General features: G+C 39.1%; 1 protein-coding gene across 3 annotated transcripts in view; it reads right to left on the bottom strand.

The window, feature by feature from the left end:
* Positions 1-2079: 2079 nt before the first annotated feature.
* The window catches only part of LOC111663412 (oxysterol-binding protein-related protein 7-like), a 29697-nt gene continuing 12859 nt past the window's right edge, over positions 2080-18917 (bottom strand). For 2 of the 3 annotated variants that reach the window (XM_023417579.2, XM_023417580.2), the window contains exons 2-23: positions 17393-17612; positions 16706-16849; positions 16470-16523; positions 16229-16342; positions 15799-15966; positions 14985-15126; positions 14719-14837; positions 14275-14364; positions 13361-13517; positions 10433-10566; positions 9478-9570; positions 9055-9235; positions 8838-8912; positions 7331-7545; positions 7080-7217; positions 6931-6994; positions 6749-6827; positions 5061-5205; positions 4782-4932; positions 4537-4663; positions 3630-3752; positions 2080-3110 (exon numbers count right to left, since the gene is read on the bottom strand). In XM_023417579.2, the coding sequence (XP_023273347.1) occupies positions 3002-3110; positions 3630-3752; positions 4537-4663; positions 4782-4932; positions 5061-5205; positions 6749-6827; positions 6931-6994; positions 7080-7217; positions 7331-7545; positions 8838-8912; positions 9055-9235; positions 9478-9570; positions 10433-10566; positions 13361-13517; positions 14275-14364; positions 14719-14837; positions 14985-15126; positions 15799-15966; positions 16229-16342; positions 16470-16523; positions 16706-16849; positions 17393-17560 (2790 nt within the window). In that variant the 5' untranslated portion in view covers positions 17561-17612 and the 3' untranslated portion in view covers positions 2080-3001. The remainder of the gene's footprint in view (positions 3111-3629; positions 3753-4536; positions 4664-4781; positions 4933-5060; positions 5206-6748; positions 6828-6930; positions 6995-7079; positions 7218-7330; positions 7546-8837; positions 8913-9054; positions 9236-9477; positions 9571-10432; positions 10567-13360; positions 13518-14274; positions 14365-14718; positions 14838-14984; positions 15127-15798; positions 15967-16228; positions 16343-16469; positions 16524-16705; positions 16850-17392; positions 17613-18917) is intronic. The other variant, XM_087176983.1, reaches the window with a different exon arrangement.

Raw genomic sequence — 18917 nt, 5'->3', positions numbered from 1 at the left:
CACCAGGAAGCCTGCCAACTCACTGGACTTTACAACAACACAGGACTGGGTAACGTTAACTGACTGGGCCTAACCTCTCCCAGCACAGCATAGCACTGCTGCACAGCTAAGCAGCAGAAGTCTTAAAATTATTTACACACTTCTAAACTGTTTTCACTGGAAATATGTTTTAGTCCAGTTGTAATCAGGAAGCACTCGGCAGCTAATTTCAGTTTGTCATCCTAACTGACACAGAAACACATAAATACAGACAAGCAGAGAGGCACACTGACAGGCACTCAAACACACACACAGATACAAACAGACACACCCACACAAACAGAGAACACACACACACACACACACAGACAGAAAGCTGTTTACATATCATACTGGGAGATACCAGTTCAGACAGTAAATACAGCAGCAGACATATTGAATTTAACCCGCTCCACTGATGGTATAATGATCATCCTTTTACTTTCCTTCGGTCGTTAACTACTCCTGCATACTTTGTGCTATATAAACAATTAAACTATCAAAACTTTTAGCTTCTTCAGGAGATGTATCCTTGCCTTCAACTTTTTGATATTATTCATTCACTTTTGAAATAATACGCTTTTTTCAGCTACAGGCTTCATTCAAACTTTAAAGTGTTCACAACATTTCCGAATATTAAGCAATTATTCAGCTTATTGATATCTTAAATTTAAGTTTCTGTTTAGGATGCAGTTCATCTTTCATCATCAGTACTTCTTCACTTTTTTAAGGAATTTTATTCCTACTTCTACCTTTTCCAGTAAATAATTTGGCTTTCAACTGTTTCAACAATATGTTTCAATTCTCTGCTTTTGCAGTTTATGGACTGCAGCTCCTCCAGTTTAACATTTAGAAAACTTAGTAAAGTTAGATATTTTTCTGTTTTGTACATTTTGTACATTTCTGTCGAGTTTCGTGCTTTTCATCAACAATTCAGGTCTTTTTCAACCATTTTATGCCATTCAAACTCCAGCCTACAAATTCTGCTTTTAATGTTCAGCCATGGCTTCAGCTTCTTCAGCATTGCTTCAGGGATCTCATTCAGCTCTTAGCATTCACATGCATTTTAAGCAGGAAATGCGTTTTCTAGTTATTCTGACTTCCTCCACCTTTCTACGGTCTCTAACCACTCCTTCATACTTTTTTGTACAAAAACCATCCAACTATCAAAACGTTCAGGTTGTTCTGATGTATGCAACTTTTTTCTACTATTCATATTTTTTTTAAATATTAATATTTATCTGCGATTTCTTTTTACCATTGAAATGAATGGAGAGAATGTTGAAATCCTTGGAAGCTTCAGCCTCTTTGAGTTTCAACTACTTCAGTATACTTTCAGCTACAGACTTCATTCAAACTTTAAAATGTTCACAAGACAATCAGCTATTAAACTTTTTTCAGATCATTCTGCTGTGGGCTCCGGGCGGCGACCCAATCCCTGGTGGTGGTTCTTTAAGTTTTCCGTTTGTGTGTGTGCAGTGTCACGGGTGTTATCTTAGCTTCCCCCTCCCTCATTGGTTTGGGGCTGCCGAGGTAACCCAGCACTGTCCATTCCCCTTCCCCTTTGGCCTCTGTATCTAACATTAAGTGCTATAGACAGCATATATGGGACTTTTTTTTAGTAATCACTGTTTAATAAAAGTTTGTATTGTGAACACTGTCTCTTGCCCCATGGTGATTTCGAACTTGTGGAGCCTTTAGCCTCCCTTTATAAAGGTTTGTGATTATTTCCTGGGGTGAAATTCCCCAGGTGGCGTTGTTCGGCAACAAAATTTCATTACTTTATGACCGCCACTTTGTCACACTCAGTTGTAGATTAATCATCACAACAGTAGCCTATAAAATACTTAATTTAGCAGTAAAGTGTAAAGTGTATCTGTATCGAACCTTTCACAGATACAAAATCACAAACTGTGTCACGCATAAGCAAAATGTCCTTATGTGCCATTACAATTATAAATCACTTATAATAGGTCTTTACTACAACTGCATTGAACTTTTCATTTACCTCTGACCTTCTGGACATGAAGTATTTGGACCAAGGTTCAACAAGAAACAGTGTTGATTATAGAACCCTTTATTTGAAACAAAACCAAAGAAAAACATTTGACCAGGAATAAACAGTAGTCTTTTTTCCTCATTAAAATAAATTGTTGAAACATCAATAAAAATACTTCACTGCATCAACAGAGCATAAAAACGTCCTCATCTGTCAGTTGTATTTGTCCAGCGTAAGGATACTTTAAGAAACCAATGCGTCACCAATGTGCCACAACTAAACATCATGAAATAAAATACACACAGACTTTACAAATCAACATGAGTTTATACATTAAGACCCACTGAGAAAAGAAGCAGGACAGCACCAGTTCACCTATAATACACCACAAAAGTATCAGAATTAGCTCTGCAGGAAGCAAGCTTCTGACACTTCATTTCCAAACTCATCACAACTGTAATAAAAATGAGTCCGACTACTAATAATTATATAGACATGTTAAAACTAGCAAAGGTATAAGATATAACCTGACATTTTCCCAAGATACAGATAAGACACTTTACATGCAGAGAGGTCTCAGTCTTGACAGAAATACTTGAAGATTTTTACCCACAATTTTCTCCAGGGCTGTTATAGATAGATACTGAATCATGAATAGATAGATACTGAATCATGAATAATTATATCTAATGTCTCCATTATTGCTAGGGGTAGGGAAAAGGCTGGAAAGACATTCGGCTTAATCTAGAGCAGTCTTTATCTGTTCCACAGGGGCACTTCACCTCTATGTGGCACAAACACACAGCAAAAGGTTCATGTATGCTTTTAAACGTCCCTCTCCTCTACAGCATAGATTAGTGGACTAATGAGTACAACAAATCTTTTTACTAATAGAGGAGAGCATTATTCATCAATATCATGTTAGCATGTGTTTAGCACCTGGCTGGTTTCATCCAGCCTCACCATGAAGTGAGGTACAGTACTTTAATACAGCTCCAGGTTTTGTATGTTGGAGAAACCTGGGTCTTTGCGGAGCTTCCAGTAGGTTCCATTGTACAGCCACACCTCTCTGCCGGCCTCATCCACAGCTTTCCTGAGAACACAAAGAAAAACATTCACTACACCTCCTGCAAAATTGTTTATTTCAAAAATAAACATTTTAAAAGGAATAGTTTCACTCATATCTGTATAGTGATATGGTATGAAGCCAGTTAGCTTAGCACAAAAACTGGAAACAAGGAGAAAGAGTTAGTCTAGCATCTTGAAATAAATTAGCACATCACATGTATATGATCTGTTCACAAACCGAAGCGCATTGTATGGAGTTATTATGTTTCTTGTCATTACTGTGGCTAGCCAAAAGATAAGTTCTGTCCCAAATCAAATGCATACTAATTCTGTGCAACATACAACTACATACTCACTGTCGCACTATAGTATATAGTATAAATAAACAAAATTTGGAGTGTCTCCAATTAACATCAAAATATTTTTTACTTACTACTTATTTTTTGTTTACCTAAATCTTTCTGAAAGATTCATATAAGACTCTTAACATGTTGAGAGGTCTCAGGTCATCTTTAAACAAATGCTCAAAAGCACAACTTCTCACCTGAAGAACCTTGGAATGTGCTCCTCTCCTCTCTTGGCCATCTCCTTCCTCCTCTCCCTCTGCTTCTCCTCCACCTCGTCTTTCTTTTTATCTGCCTCTGTTACCTTCCCCTCCTCCAGAAGCCTGATGGAGAGAAGAGGAACAGGAATTTAACAACTGGGCAACATGAAAGATGGGGCAGTAGGACAATCAATCCAACTAATAGCTCCAGAAATCTGTCCTTTTTTTTTCCTTCAAATCGATTCAAACTTTTATTTTTTTGGGCTTTTTGTGCCTTTAATGGACAGGACAGTAGAGAGACAGGAAATGGGGAGGCAGAGAGAGGGGTAATGACACGCAGCAAAGGACTGTCCGATGTGGGAGTCAAACCGGGGCCAGCTGCAGCGAGGACTGTAGCCTCTACATATGGGGCGCCTGCTTAACCCACTGAGCTACACGACGCCCAAATCGATTCAAACTTGGCGAGTGTATTTATGTATTTCTGAGGACACAAGGAAATGCAGTGTCCACTCTGAAGTGTTTTGGATGAGCAGTTGTCAAGATCCTAACCTCAAATAAACTGATGTAATCAGTGACGTGACAGAATGTTAATTTGTAAACAGAACCCGTTCCTCCCCAACTAAACTGACTGACAGGAACATTATCAACAAGCTCTGAACAGGCTCTGTGCTGGGGCTGGGTGATATGACAAATCAATTTATTATGGTTTACCTTGATTCTAATTCATTAACAATCACTCTGGGCCATGCAACCAACAAATTGGAGAAAGTATTAACCGAACTCACCAACATGAACGAGAATAAATTGATGAGAGGTTCTAAATTTCGGTTTTGATACTTTCTGGGTTTATTGCCCCGATCTACATTGCACTGTGACTAGTTTAAATAAATCAAACTCTTGTCTGTACCTCTGGTCTGGTCTGAAGCGTGTGTCTGTAGGAGGAAGAACGGCCCTCAGGTCAGGTGTCAGTTCGTTTAGTTCTCTGGCATAATGTGAAAAGCCGTAGAACTGGAAGTGATCATCAGGCTGCACGTCTAAACAGGAAACATTGTGCATGTCAAGAACTACAACACTGGACAATGTGGAGATATGTTAAAATAATTAAAAAAAAAAAAAAAAAAAAAAGATTTGGGCAATTGGAATGCCACTTACTGGGCTTCCAGATGCACTTTGGTGTAGAGAGGGTGTCACAGAAGATGCCTTCATGCCAGAGGCCTCCGAAGCGATGGACCACCTCTCCAGCCTGGTCCAGAACCACACCTTGCACCTCGTTCTTACTGTTATCTGAGGACCAGTAGCGAGACTAGAATAAGGAGGAAACAGTGGTAAAGAGGAGAGAAAGGGACAGATGAAAAGTCCATTTGCATTATTTTGACTTGTAAGGGAGGGAGCACATCAACAGTGTGTGTGTGTTTTTCTTTATGTCCTCACCTTGACAAAGGTGATCTTGCAGGTGCAAATGTTGCTGTTTGTGTTTCTGATGACCACCTCACCATAGTGCTCCAACCACCGCTGCTGACTCAGTACATTGTGGATACATGTCACTGCCTTGTTCCACTCATAGTGATCACCATACCTACACACAAAACAGTGCAATAATGTTTGACCTCATAAGGATCATTGAATCATTTTGTGTATTGTTGCCTGTTTTCAGAGGCGTTCTGATGCATCTCCACACTCTGGACATGCATCCATATTTATCACAGTGAAATTAGTGAGGGCTTAAACACAGGGAAGAAGATGCTTTCTTGTTTTTTGTCTTTTTCATTTTATCATTCAAATAAAGTCAGTCAGTCTTATTACGAGACGTCAGACTGAAATTCACCTTATAACTTCATCTACCAGTCTGTAGCGTGTGCAACAGCTTTTAATGTGAGAGAAGTGACTAAGCCAAAAACAGCCACAAGTCTCCAAAAGCTCCACTAAAAAGATACCTTAATATTACGTCAACCGGACAAAATGTTCACCTTACACAAAAGATATTTACATATCTTACATATGGATACAAGTATCTAGATGTTATACCATTTTTCCTCACAGATTCTGATAAAGATGCCTGAACTTGTATATCAGCTGATACCGATGAGTCACAAAATTTTTTTACAGCTGTATACTACTAACCCTGTATGGGTGTGGTATGATTGCCATTGTTGTATGGCTCAGGTTAAACCCTTTGTAAAACATGAACAAATACATGACTGTTATAGAATATTTTATTACAGTAGAAACCACTTGGTTACAGTGATCAACCACTTTTTTGTGGTTTGTTTTAATTTGTTTATATTAATCCAGTAATCCAATTAGTGTTAATTTTGGGTCTTTTCATATATGAAAACATACATAAAAAGAATTTAAAACTGTCGTTGCCTACTACTGGGAGCCATCATATGCTGAGGCTCACCAACTTATTTCGCTAACTTCATCTCTCATTTCATCTCACCATTTGTATGTGTTTCTCACTCACTGAGTCACAATGATTGGCTGAGTAGCATTATGTTACCAGCGCCATAAGGTGAGAAAAGCTGCATCATTTCAAACAGAAACACTAAGTAAGTAATTCTCAGCAATTTATAGGTTATAGGTCGGGGACAGGACAGCCTCTAGGTCTGGACCTGGACCGTGGTCCACTGTGACATCGGCCAACAGCTAACGTTAGGCTACTTACCAGAAATCAAATCTTCTTCGCCACTCTACAACACTAGCTGCCAGTGGCTGCACAGCGCAACTTGTCTGTGTAGGCTACTGTTTTAGAACGTTGAAGAACTGACACCTACTATAAAGTTTCTCAATATAAAAGTTTAGCTTTAGCAATAGAAATAAATTGACTGGTAATTTGGACATGAGCTAGATTTTTATCAGTGAAATTCCTCAGAAGTCTGCCTGCTTTTTTCATGTATAAAGAATATTGATATGAAAATATGAAAAACCTTACACTGGTGACCTCCACACCACTTAACAGTTCACAATATAGTAGAGCTTATTAGAGTATTGTATGAGCAGGCATACTACTACATTGTTGTACTTAAACTTTATGTTAGTAGTTATACTAGAGGTGTAGAACCGGCTGTTATCTGTTGTACTTTGTGACTGGTGTTGTTAAAGGAAAAGCAGTGGCTCACTTGGGCAGAGTAACATTGACCAGTCCAGAAGAGATGATCTCCACTGATTTCCCCCAAAACTTGTTCTTCCATCTCTGATCTGAGAGCAGACAAACCAACAGAAACAAATGGAGCGTTATGTTTAACTGTACTCATACAGTACAGCTGGATCCAGCACTAATCAGTGAATACACTGATCCTACCTTGCCAGAAAGTGAAGTTCTCTGATTCAGCATAGCAGGCAGAGATGGGCGGGTGATGGCAGACCTGAAAACACAACATGCAACACGGAATTACAGTTTGTTCTAAACCCAGATGTTGACATATTTGTATATCTTTTTCTGCTGGTTACCTGCTCGCTAATGTAATAGAAGTCTCTGTCTTCTCTGTGACTCTCATATGTTTCTCCTAGAACAGGGTTGAAGGGTTTGTAGCGATACCTCCAAGAAGCCCAGGCATAGCCAGAGATGGAGAATGCTGCCACATAAACCTAGCAACATACACATTAAAAAATAAATATCATGTCAATCATGCTAAGGTTAGCACTGAGCTAAGCTGTATCTCAGCTTCAGCTAGTTAGTGATTTTAGTAAACCAAACTCACCATTCTCTCAAATGGATCGTCAATGTGGTTGGCAATGTCTAGCAAGTCAGAGTACTCCAGCTCTTCACTGAGTCTCTGCAGCAAAGATACCGGCTCATTCAGAGCGACTGGCATAGACACTCTGGACAGGTCCTTGCCAATGTTGTTGTACAGGATGGTCATGATCCCAATGTGGCTGTTGTCTGTTCCTGGTGCAGGGAGAGCAGTCCGACGACCTGGATCACAGAAACACCAACAGCATAACTGAAAGAAACTTAAACATCTTCAAATATAATTATTATTCAAATGATGCACTGGCAGCAAGTCCTCATAGCATGTCAGTATATTTTATTATATATATATTTTTTTTATTTGCTATGTACTAGCATTTTGCAGTATATTAGTTGGGGGGGGGGAGGGGGTTGTCGATTGATTAAAGACATTAATTCTACATTGTTGTTTTTTGTCTGACGACAGAGAAAATAATGCACACAAAGGTAGAACTCCTGGCTCTAAAGTGTACCAGATATGGAATTAAATAGAGCCCGACCGATATTGGATTTTTGGGGCCGAGGGTGATATTAGGGAGTAAAAAAATTCTGATATGGATATATTGGCCGATATATATATATATATATATATATACCAACACTATACACACACTTGTGAAAACGGTATGTAATGAAAGCAGGATATTTTACAGTTTAACAATAAACTTTAATGTCCAATATGACATCAGTGCACTTGGTTGGGGGATCCTATTGGAGTTAATTACTCGCGCGGCCTTGAAAGTGACATCACCTCAGGCACCAGGTCAGAGTCAAAGAAGTGTAGTCGTGAGGAATAAGGCAGCGAATTACCGGAGAAAAGGTAGAATTATTAGCCAACTCAGTGACGCTAACTTGGGTAGACTAATTGACAGCATTAAGCTAATATCTACACGTCATTATGTATTAACTGCTGACTGCATTTATTTTTTACTTTTTACATTTTCAACTGGTTAGAGTTGAAGTAACATTTATTTTTCACAAACCAAAGGTATTTATTTTTCTTTTGTATATGGCTGAGATATATATTGTAAAAGTTCAATGGTAGGGATAAAAGCCATTTTCAACTGGCCAGCCAATAAATAGGTTCTGAAAGTAAAATCTGCCGTCAACTGCTCATTTGGTCATTTGTGTATGCCTTTTTTGCTGCAGTTTGCTGGGGCAGCAGCATTTCTGACATGAACACAAATAGACTGAAAAAGCTGATCAAAAAAAGTGGGTCTGTGCACAATAAGTGTTGTTTGCAACTCCGATCTGCAGACATCACCCAAAATAGTTCATATTAATTTATTACAACATAAGACTACAGGTCAATAACACTATATATGATGTGCATGAAGAGCTCCAAGTCTCAGTATAGTTCTGTGAGCTATGTGAATCCTGTTCTTAAAGTCATGTCACAGTATATAGTATGCAGTACACAGCAGACATCACTGCACTCATTCACAACATGAATGAGTCAACACTAGTGGTGGTGTTACCAGTATCAGTGGGTACTGAGTTGAGTTTGTCAGGAGCGCTGTTCAGGCTGGCTCTGTAGTTGAGGGTAGCAGTGGCTGGAGGAGGAGGAGAGGACAGAGTCAGTCATTCATTCCATTTAAACTTTATCTACTGTCGAGTTGGTCAGAAAGTGTTGGAGTGTGATTGGGCAGGATGGTCTGACTGCTACAGATAACCGGCTGCGAGGTAAACACTCACTATGTCCCTCTTCTGGCTCTGAGGTGCTGGTGGTGGTGATGTCACTGAGGCCTGACTCATCCGAAGGATCGGCCTCTGACGAGCTCTCGCATACGATCACCTCACTGGCATCAAAATACTCTGCCATGGACTCTGCCACTGATGGCGCACGATGACTGTGACGGCCCATAGATGGTGTCCTCTACAAGGCACCAGAGAAGAAAAGGGACAGCAAAGAGGAGAAAAGGATTGGTGGTTCAAACTAAAGTCTTTGCTTGAAAGAAACAAATAAGGTACAAAGGTAAGAAGTGGAGACAGATCCGTAGCTAACAGGCATGTGGAGACACATATGATGAGACATGCAAAACAGATCAACAGCAAGATCATGAAATTGTCATACACAAAAAGTCAAACTGACGTTCACACACACAACACAGTACACACCTGGTCCGGACGGACAGTGCAGAAGGATCCCTCAGTAGAGTCAGAGGACAGGGAAAGTGAATGGACTTTGGTCAGACGTGACTGTATGTCAAGCTATACACATGCATGGATATGCACACACATACACAGCCATGCAGGACACAAGAAGAGGAAGCACAGAAGAGCAAAAATACATGATCAGAATATCATGCAGACTCCATAGCATTCACACAACGCATAGTGATGATCATTGTGTCACTCTATTCTTGACTGTTAGCAGGGTCAGAGGATAAAGCTGCATCCAACAACCCCTGATGTGTTCTCCATGCAGAGAAGAGAGCAGGAATGAACTGACTTGTTGACTGTTGAGTGCATCGCTCACAATGAGAAGTTACATCAACTCATGTCCCCTTTGTTCAAACGTACAGTAACATGCAGCACAGACAGAAAACAGGGCAGGCAGCCAAAGAAAAACCTCATGCAACACCAAACAAGAAGGGTTACTGAGCACCGTCAGTTTGACAGCAAGAATAAACAAGCCCCACCACGGATGCAACTGCTCAGTTTCAGTGAGTGACAACGATCCTGTTATTTGTGTCATTGTGTATGTGGAAAGAGGGAATGAAAGACTTAAGGTGTTGTCCTTCAGGTTGCACCTGTGATAACTTAGGCCCGTCTTGTCTAGAAACAGCCCAAACCTGTTCAACAGTTTCACTCAGCCCTCACCAACAGACACTGAGGGCTTGGCCTACATTGTATTTTGCAGGTCGATACTTAAATTTTTGTGCAAAATTGTGTTTTATGTTGTTCTAGCTCTGGGATTCCAGGAGGAAAAGTAAGAGATGGTGGTGAAGAAGTGAACAAAGAGGTAAAGAGAGATAGACTTGTCATGTTGTGATTTAGAATTAATGCTTTTGGCAGCAGCTCTTGGCTTTGTGTGTGTGTGTGTGTGTGTGTGTGTGTGTGTGTGTGTTACTTCAGACAGTGTGCTGCACAGTGTGGCGAGCTGGTGAGAGGTGTTCTGTCTCAGGTCCGGACCAGTCCAAGCCTCCCTCAGTCTCTCTCTTTCCAAGGATAAAACCTCGTGAATGGATGTGAGAGAAGAATGAACTGCAACACAACAAACACAAAAACACTTCCTTAGAGGGTAATTAGCAGCACATTACAACAGAACTCTACTGTAAACTGAAGTGAAAACCACTATCAAACTGTGGTTGTTTTTACAGCTTGTAAGTGATAAATCAAACAGTTGTTACTGAGTAGTTCCTTCATTTTTATTATAATACAACATATTCCCTACCAAGAAATCAGACAGAGCAAGTTTCAGTAATATTCAGGTCACATATATATAAATAATCATATCCATGTTATTTTCAGATAAAATGATATTCTGTTTATTACACTTATTTTTAAGACATTGTCATCACTCAATGACTTAAAAAATAAGTGTAATGAACAGAATATCATTTTAACTCATCTCTAACATTTAACAATGGATATATGTGGAAAGGCAATTACACAAAATACAAACTGCCTTTATATTCTTAAAAAAAATAATTTGCATATTTACAAAACGCTCCAACCTCTGACAACAATGATACATTGTTTAAAAATGTATGCCACTTGCAGAGCAACTATATATTACTGATGTTTGACACACTGAAAGTTACCTTGACTGATTCAATCCATATTTCTCCAAGCAGATTTGTCACGTGTGTCGATGGGCACAGCTCTAATGTTACTGTCCTACACTCCAGCGGAGATTGAGACTTCCACGGAACGGTTTAAAAGAAAAAAATATCCCAAGCTCAGCGGAGACGCAGCTTCATTCCAGCACAGCATCACAACGCAGGTTGCATTTGTTTCAAAACTGTTAAACAGATACAGATGACTGGCAGTTAGCATCATACTACCTATCAGAGCGCATATCCAGAGCTGCAAATTAGTCAGCGTTAGCATGCTGCTGATGGCCATGAAAAGTCAAGGTATGCGGGAGCCATCATCTTTGATGGAAATTGTCAATAGTAAAAATTATCTGACCTACAATACGGTAGTCATTAACTTTAGTGTTTGGAAATTCCTTTTTTCATTTTTCCTCATTGAATGGAAGAATGAAGAAAGTTAGTCAGGTGGCAGGAAGATAAAGGTAAATATTTTCAAATAAAAGCCAAGATGATAGCGTGGTCATTCTATAAAGTCATGTTTTCATGTAAAACCTAAGCAAAAAGGAGTGTATGTAGGGATGGGCAATCTGGCCAAAAGATAATTTTACTATCCTTTTATGTGGAATCGCAAGCTGTGACCAAAACCACGATCTGCATCCTACATCCGCTCTGGTTTTATTTTGAAAGTCCCGACTGGAAGTTATAAATTTGTATCTTTCCGCTACTCTTTCGCTTTTTTCAACTGTTTGTCTTCTCGCGGCTACTCTACAGCCATAATGCTGTATTCCGTTTACAAATCGTGTCACAACCAACCACACTTTTGCTGAGTTCATAAGGAGTATTCGTTTGGACAGCGCTGTTATTTATTTATGAGGTGCTCTTCCCGCGAGCAGACTGTAACGCCACACACTACCTTTCTTCATTTTCGAGTCAACAAGGAACTGCTAACACTAACTAACTTGTGGCGGCTCTTGATATGCGCTCTGATAGGTAGTATGATGTAAACCGCCAGTCATCTGTATTTGTTCAACAGTTTTGAAACTAATACAACCTGCGATGTGATGAAGCTGAGTCTCCGCTGAACTTGGAACAATTTTTCTTTTCTTAGTCTGTATTCTCCGCTGGAGTGTAAATGTGACAAATCTGCTAGGAGAAATGTGGATTAAATCAGTCAAGGTATCTTTCAGTGTGTCAAACATCAGTAGTATATTGTTGCTCTGCAAGTGGCATTAATTTTTTAACAATGTATTATTTTTGTTAGACATTGAGCGTTTTGTAAATATTCAAAATTATTTTTAAGAATATGAAGGCAGTTTGTATTTTGTGCAACTGCCTTTCCACATAGATCCATTATTAAATGTTAGAGATGAGTTAAAATGATATTCTGTTTTTACACTTATTTTAAGTCATTGTTGTCACTATTGATCAGGAAATAACGTGGGTGTGATTATATACATGTGGCCTGAATATTATGTTTAAAATACTTGTTTGGAAACTTGCTGTGCGTGATTTGATTGTAGGGAGTTTATTGTGATATAATGATGAAGTAGTTAATGACGGAACTACTAGTAACAACTGTTTGATTTATCACTTACAAACTGTAAAAACAATCACAATTTGCAGGTGGTTTTCACTTCAGTTTACGGTACAGTTCTGTGTGTGTTGTTGCTGCTAATGTGCTGCCAATTACCCTCTAAGAAAATCAAATTAGTGTGTAACAGTGGGAAATAAAGATTCAATGCACTGGCAGCTTCCAAAGCCGAATGTGTGTCAACATATTGGAGTAGAAACTTTTGGTATGTACAACGTGCACGACTACGGACAACATCCAGACTACAATGGACAGGTGAAGGAGCACCCAGATGTCACTCAATGTGCTTTGACTTTAGTTTACGGTATAGTTTTCTTTTAATAATTAGTTAATGATCGTAAGGAAAGTGAAATGATAACAGCCGCATAATATAATAATGCATTACACTCCTCTAATTACAGCTGTCTAATGAAGGGATAGGTCCATGATGGAAGTAGTCAATGTGAAGTATTACAGCATCATTTGTACAACAGCGTGTAACTGTAGCATATTTTGGATCTGATATGACATTGTATTTTATATCTCTTTAGACTATGATCTTTTAAATGCTGTATAGTAGTAGGCTATATTAAATAATTAGTAGTATAATTTGGTACGATAGTAATTATTATTAATATGTAATTATATTCGGTTTCTAATTGCAGCATACCCCTCTGGGAAACAGTGCAGATGTCCTGGTGGAGCTTCTTAGTCTCAGGTGAGGTACCATGAGGGTTGGACAACTGAGAGTAGACATAGTCAGGGACAGACTGAACAGACCCTTCCATACCAGAGCAGGCATTGGTACTCAGGTGGCTGGAGGTGAACTGGAGAAAACAAGACAGATAAGACGATGGTATGATACCAAACTGATAGTTACATCTTTTATTCATCAAGTTGAATCTTGATGAATAAAGGACGTAACTAACATTATGATGAATCACAACACTGCATTCAAGGTTAAAGGGATAGTTCGGGTTTTTTGACATGGGATTGTGTGAGATAAATAGTCGGTACATTACCTGCAGTAGATTCTAATCAGCGCGTTCCCAGTTAGGAAAGTCAACATCACGGTTGGTTTTTAAAAAAAAAAGAAACAATACAATATCCGTTTAAATGTATGCTTCATGTAGAATATTTTCAACAGTTTATCTTTCCCTGAAAACAGCACTTTCCTTTGACGCTACATTTTTCCAACCACTGAACTACCGTATTCCTACGCACAAGCTCACCTACGGAGCGCACTGTATTACGCTGCAGCCGCAGGTCAGTTGAGTGAATCAGAAAGCGGCGTAATACAGTGCACTCCATAGGTGTGTTAAATATTCCACATGAAGCGTACATTTAAATGGATATTGGATTGTTTCAGTGGGCGTTTTTAAAAGTGTCTAAACATGTTTTTTCTAATGGCCCCTTGCGCAGCAACACATAGCTTTGCCACTCTGCCAGTGCCCCCGGTCGGCTATTCTAACTGGGAGTGTGCTGATTAGACTCTACAGCAGGAAATGCAACGCCTATATATGACTACTTTATACAACCCACGTCAAAAAACCTTAACTTCAAAGTACTTAAAGTCAGTCCTACCATTCCCCCCATGGCTTCTACACGGGACAAAGTCCTGGAGTGACCAAACACTTTCCCCATCTTCTTCTTGGGTTTCTCCAGGGACAGATTCTAAAACAGAGATAAACAAGTTATAGCTCTTAAAATTATAAAAGATGGTTTTCTATTGCTGAATATGTTTTTGTATACTGAAGTATAGATGACAGTATCTAAATCTATTTTTTTCCCCATACAGCGGTGGTAAAAAATGAACAGATTATCTCTATTTAATGCCTCCAATATGTTCAATCTACTTAATTTCTCCCCTGAAGTGTTATTTCATTAACATTGGTTCACTTGTTCAATTAAAGCGATAAGAAGACAAAGCTTAGGTTAAACAGAAGACAGAATATCTCAACCAGTTATTTTTCCACTGAAATAATATTTGAGGAATCAGACATTTACAATTGTCACGAGAACGCTCACCTGCATGCTGATTCTCATCTCCAGGTCCATGTTTGTGATTGGCAGGCCTCCTTCTAGCCAATGGAGTCGCTGGATGAGCTGAGCCAGTTCTGTCAGCTCTGCCTGACAGCGAGTCAGATCTGGCAGACAGAAGGTCAAAAGGTCACAGTTTAGAATTTATGAGAAAACACACGCACTGGCGCCCACACACACACACACACACACACACAGCGACTATGCACCCCCACACACGTTTATTTTCTGGATTTAAATATGGCGGTTCTCACCATTAGAGGATGCATCAATGTCATGGGTCTGCTGCAGCCAGGCTGACACCTTGCTGGTCACCTCTGGACGGGAGGTGATGGCGGGGGCGGGGCTTTCCATCTCTGGTTGGTACACTGAGGTTGAGCTGGCATAGTGAGTAGGCTGAGGGATGAAACACATCACAGTTAAAGACAGAAAAATTTTCATTTTCTTCAGTTTTTCTTTTGAACTATAAAACAACTGTTATTGTGGACAAAACTGGAAATAATACTGGAAATAATGCTGGAATCGTCCATTAATCGATCGACAGAAAATAAAATGGATCACAAGTCAAAACCTTGTATATGGCTGGACTGCGTCACAGGCTATTTACATTTTGCCTCCTCTCTGTGCTCACATATATAGTATTTTGATACAGCTGAATTCACAATGAAGCTGTTCTGATTTACATATTTTTCTGTTTCTGTTGTCATGACATCGAACAAGTTTTGTGGTCTATTAAGACTACATGTTAAACAGCAGTCACTTGCAAGCTGCTGCTTTGCTGCTGCCAAAATCCTGATTTTATATATGCGTGTCTGACAACATCAACTTCATTATAGTTTAATTCTTCTTGGATTTTGGCTGAAAATAAATACAATTATATCAAATGGAAAGGATTTGTAATTACTTAACATTTTAGTGATACTGACCAGGGATGAAAAAGGCATTTTATATCAAATGTGTGTGTCATTAGTGATGGCTCTAGAGCTGCACCCTTGAGGGGAAAACCTTTGATTTACTACATCAGATATTTAAATTTCTGTTTCAGTTTGAGCAGAAATCTCTACTGACTGTTGCTCTGTTTTTGTGGGCAAGCGTGGCCATGGCTGGCAGGGCACTCTGGCCCGCGGAGAGAGCATGAAGGACGCCATGATGGACACTCATTGCCTCATTTTTCCGAAAAACACGATGGGCACACAGCTTGGTTAGCCAGATGTAGAAGATATCGTGGCTCTTTGCCTAACAGGAAGGAAGGGAGAGAGAAAGCAAATTAGAAGATACATATGAACTGAAAAACAGGGGAACAAGGAGAAAGTGTTATGTACTTCAGATGAAAGAATGACCAGACATTTGGTTTTCAAACTTCATTTAGATCCTCTAGATTGTGAAATACATTTTTGGAAATGGCCATCGACTACTATTTGTGTCTTATTCCCACTTAATAATCCTGTTAACAACTCAGTGGTTCTAAAAACCATGGGAACTCCATTGTATCAGTTACCTTGAGATGGTAGAGGTTGTCTCCAGCATCCAGGTCTATGCGTTTGGATTTCTTGTTGATGGACATGACAGCCAGGCTGACGTCAAGAGACCCATGGAGCTTCCCTCTCTGAATCTTAAACACAATGACAGAGTATGTTTTATACATTTCCTCTCATCATCTATTCAAACACATTTACCTTGATCTGTTAGGACTGTGGGCCAGCCTAGTCTTCGAAGCTATATTTCTGCTCATGACTTACATCTTGCTGCGTCTTTGAATATCTTAGAATTCCTTTCTCCAAAAGGAAGTATCTCTGAAACGAACCAATCATAGTTAAGTGTTACAAGGAAAACAAAGACTACCCATAGGACATTGGAGTTGCATCATGAAGACTGGTTAGAAGGTAGAACATCTCTGCTATATTATTACATTATGTTAAACCTGTGTAAACGGAGCAGAAAAGTTCAGATTCTGTTCAATCTGTGTTGTGCTCACCTTGTGCCAGCCTTTGAGTGGGTACTTTCTCCTCTTCATCAAGTAGCCCTCACAGATCCCAGGGATACTGAGGTCCAGAGAGGAGCCAGGGACAGAACACATGTCCAGATGCTGCAAGTCATCCAATACCTCCCAGTCACGAGCCTGTCAGACACAGAGAGAAAACACCTTAACACATTCACACCAACAGTCTTAGTCTTGACTAATTTTGGTTTATTTTGTAGTAGCGGAGAGTAGAAATGTTTTGAGAAACAAAGTAATTCTATGAAATGGAAAAACATTTGTGCCAAGCAAAGAAAAAAAAAAATAGATTAAAAAATACTAATTGTAAAAAAATAAAAGCATTCATTGTAGGTCAAAAGTATTTTGACCAACTATATAATAATTTTTACAAATCTGATGCTTTTCCAATGACTGGTAAATGTAAAGGTACAATAAATAGGTCAATAATATCATCTGTTTTCAAAGCTACAGCTATTATAATTTTTAAGCTATTTTATGAACAAAAAAGTCAAAATATAATCAAAACTGTGAATCTGTTAGTGGCTAAAATAGTATAAATACAATACCTTTAAATATAGTAAACAGATTAATACAGGCAGCAAGGGGTGCAACATGAACGTTATTTTTTCCACACACTCAAAACAAGTTGGTACAGTCAGATTTTGTACTTGTCAGGCTTGTTACCTGCTTTGATTGTTTGGAGGAGCCAGTGCTGCTGTTGCGTGAGTGGCCAGGTTTAAATGTGCTGGCTGGGGATTTGTCAAGGCCGCTTAGCATTGATTGGCTGCTGCTCAGGGGGGGCGGACACACTTGAGGGTCCATCGGTGTAACGTAAGGAGGAAATCTTTGCATGGAGTCGAAGGAACTTCAGGGTAGGATGTGTCTCATGGTAAAGTACAAGGAACTGCATAGGTCAATGAGAAGTATCAACAGTACAGTGTTAAATCAATCATGAAGACAGAAAAATGTAATAAATTAACAGAAACAAAATCAAGTTCAAATAAAGTAAAACAATTCCAAGATAATCTGTGACTATTGTGAAACCTTGTTGATAATGTACTTTGTTATCTTAAGTTATTTAAAGTATAAAAAAGAAAATAGAAGACATGCAATAAAAATCAGGATCTTTCCTGTTAAGAGAAAAGAGAAATCTTGCAAATATATCCTGGGTGTGCTTCGCATACCTTGCTGTGTTGTGCCTCACTTTTAAGTCGCTTTGGATAAAAGCATTTCCCATTTGAGTGAATGTAAATGTAATGTAAATGTTGCTACAGTTACATTATGTGTTTTTCTGATTGGCAAGTTTCAATCAGGGAATCAAGAAATGAGGAATAGCTGATTTCTTTTTCAGCCTGTGTTCTGAAGCATTGTGTCTTAGGCCCAAGAGCTTCAAATCTTCACAACAAAAAAAAAAAAAAAAATCAATTTACACAAATGTTTTACATTCTTACCTCTCAACACCTCTTACACCCTTCTCATACATTGTAACCTTTAACTATATTAGGAAAAACTCTCATATTTTCCAAACCAGCTCAAAATCAAATAAATCGTTCCATAGTGGATGCACTCACCAAATGTGAAGGAATTATATTTGTCAAACAACTGATGCATAATAAAATGCAAATGCATAATAAGCATCAAACAATAGTCAACAGAAAGCCTGTTGAACATCCAGTGGCTCTTCCTGTTCCTCTGGGGAAAAAAGAAAAATGTAAAAAGCAACACACCGCCCTCCTCAACTGATGCCATTCCCTGTTCTCATTCAGAAGGTGACAACAGGCTGTAAAAGGAAGTGTTCACTATTTAAATTCCAGTCTTAAGTTTTGAGAGGCTCCTACCAGATTCTGGTGGAAGTTGCTGAGAGCTGGAAGCTTTTATCACATGATATTGTGTTCAAGGTAAATTGGGATGTTTTCCACTTCAGTTCAGGATGGACAATCAGACCTGCACCCCATCAGCAGCTATACCCTGAACCAAACATCAACTTGGTTCTTACTTTCCTAGTTGTTGATTATTAGATCATTTATCAATGGATTATCATCTATGTCTGGAGAAGCATCCATATGCTTTAAAAATTATCAAAACACCTGATCATAACCCAGAATTAGAACGAACTATAGCCCTGAGCTACAACTGTTATTACAAATGGAGATATGTGTGTGTGTGTGTGTGTGTGTGTGTGTGTGTGTGTGTGTGTGTGTGTGTGTGT

Source organism: Seriola lalandi, unplaced genomic scaffold (assembly GCF_002814215.2).
Source record: "Seriola lalandi dorsalis isolate HSWRI2012SDOR001 ecotype SW California unplaced genomic scaffold, Sedor1 jcf7180002054576, whole genome shotgun sequence".
Taxonomy (NCBI): Eukaryota; Metazoa; Chordata; class Actinopteri; order Carangiformes; family Carangidae; genus Seriola; species Seriola lalandi.
Note: the sequence above shows the minus strand (reverse complement) of the source record. Positions and strands in the feature narration are given on the sequence as shown.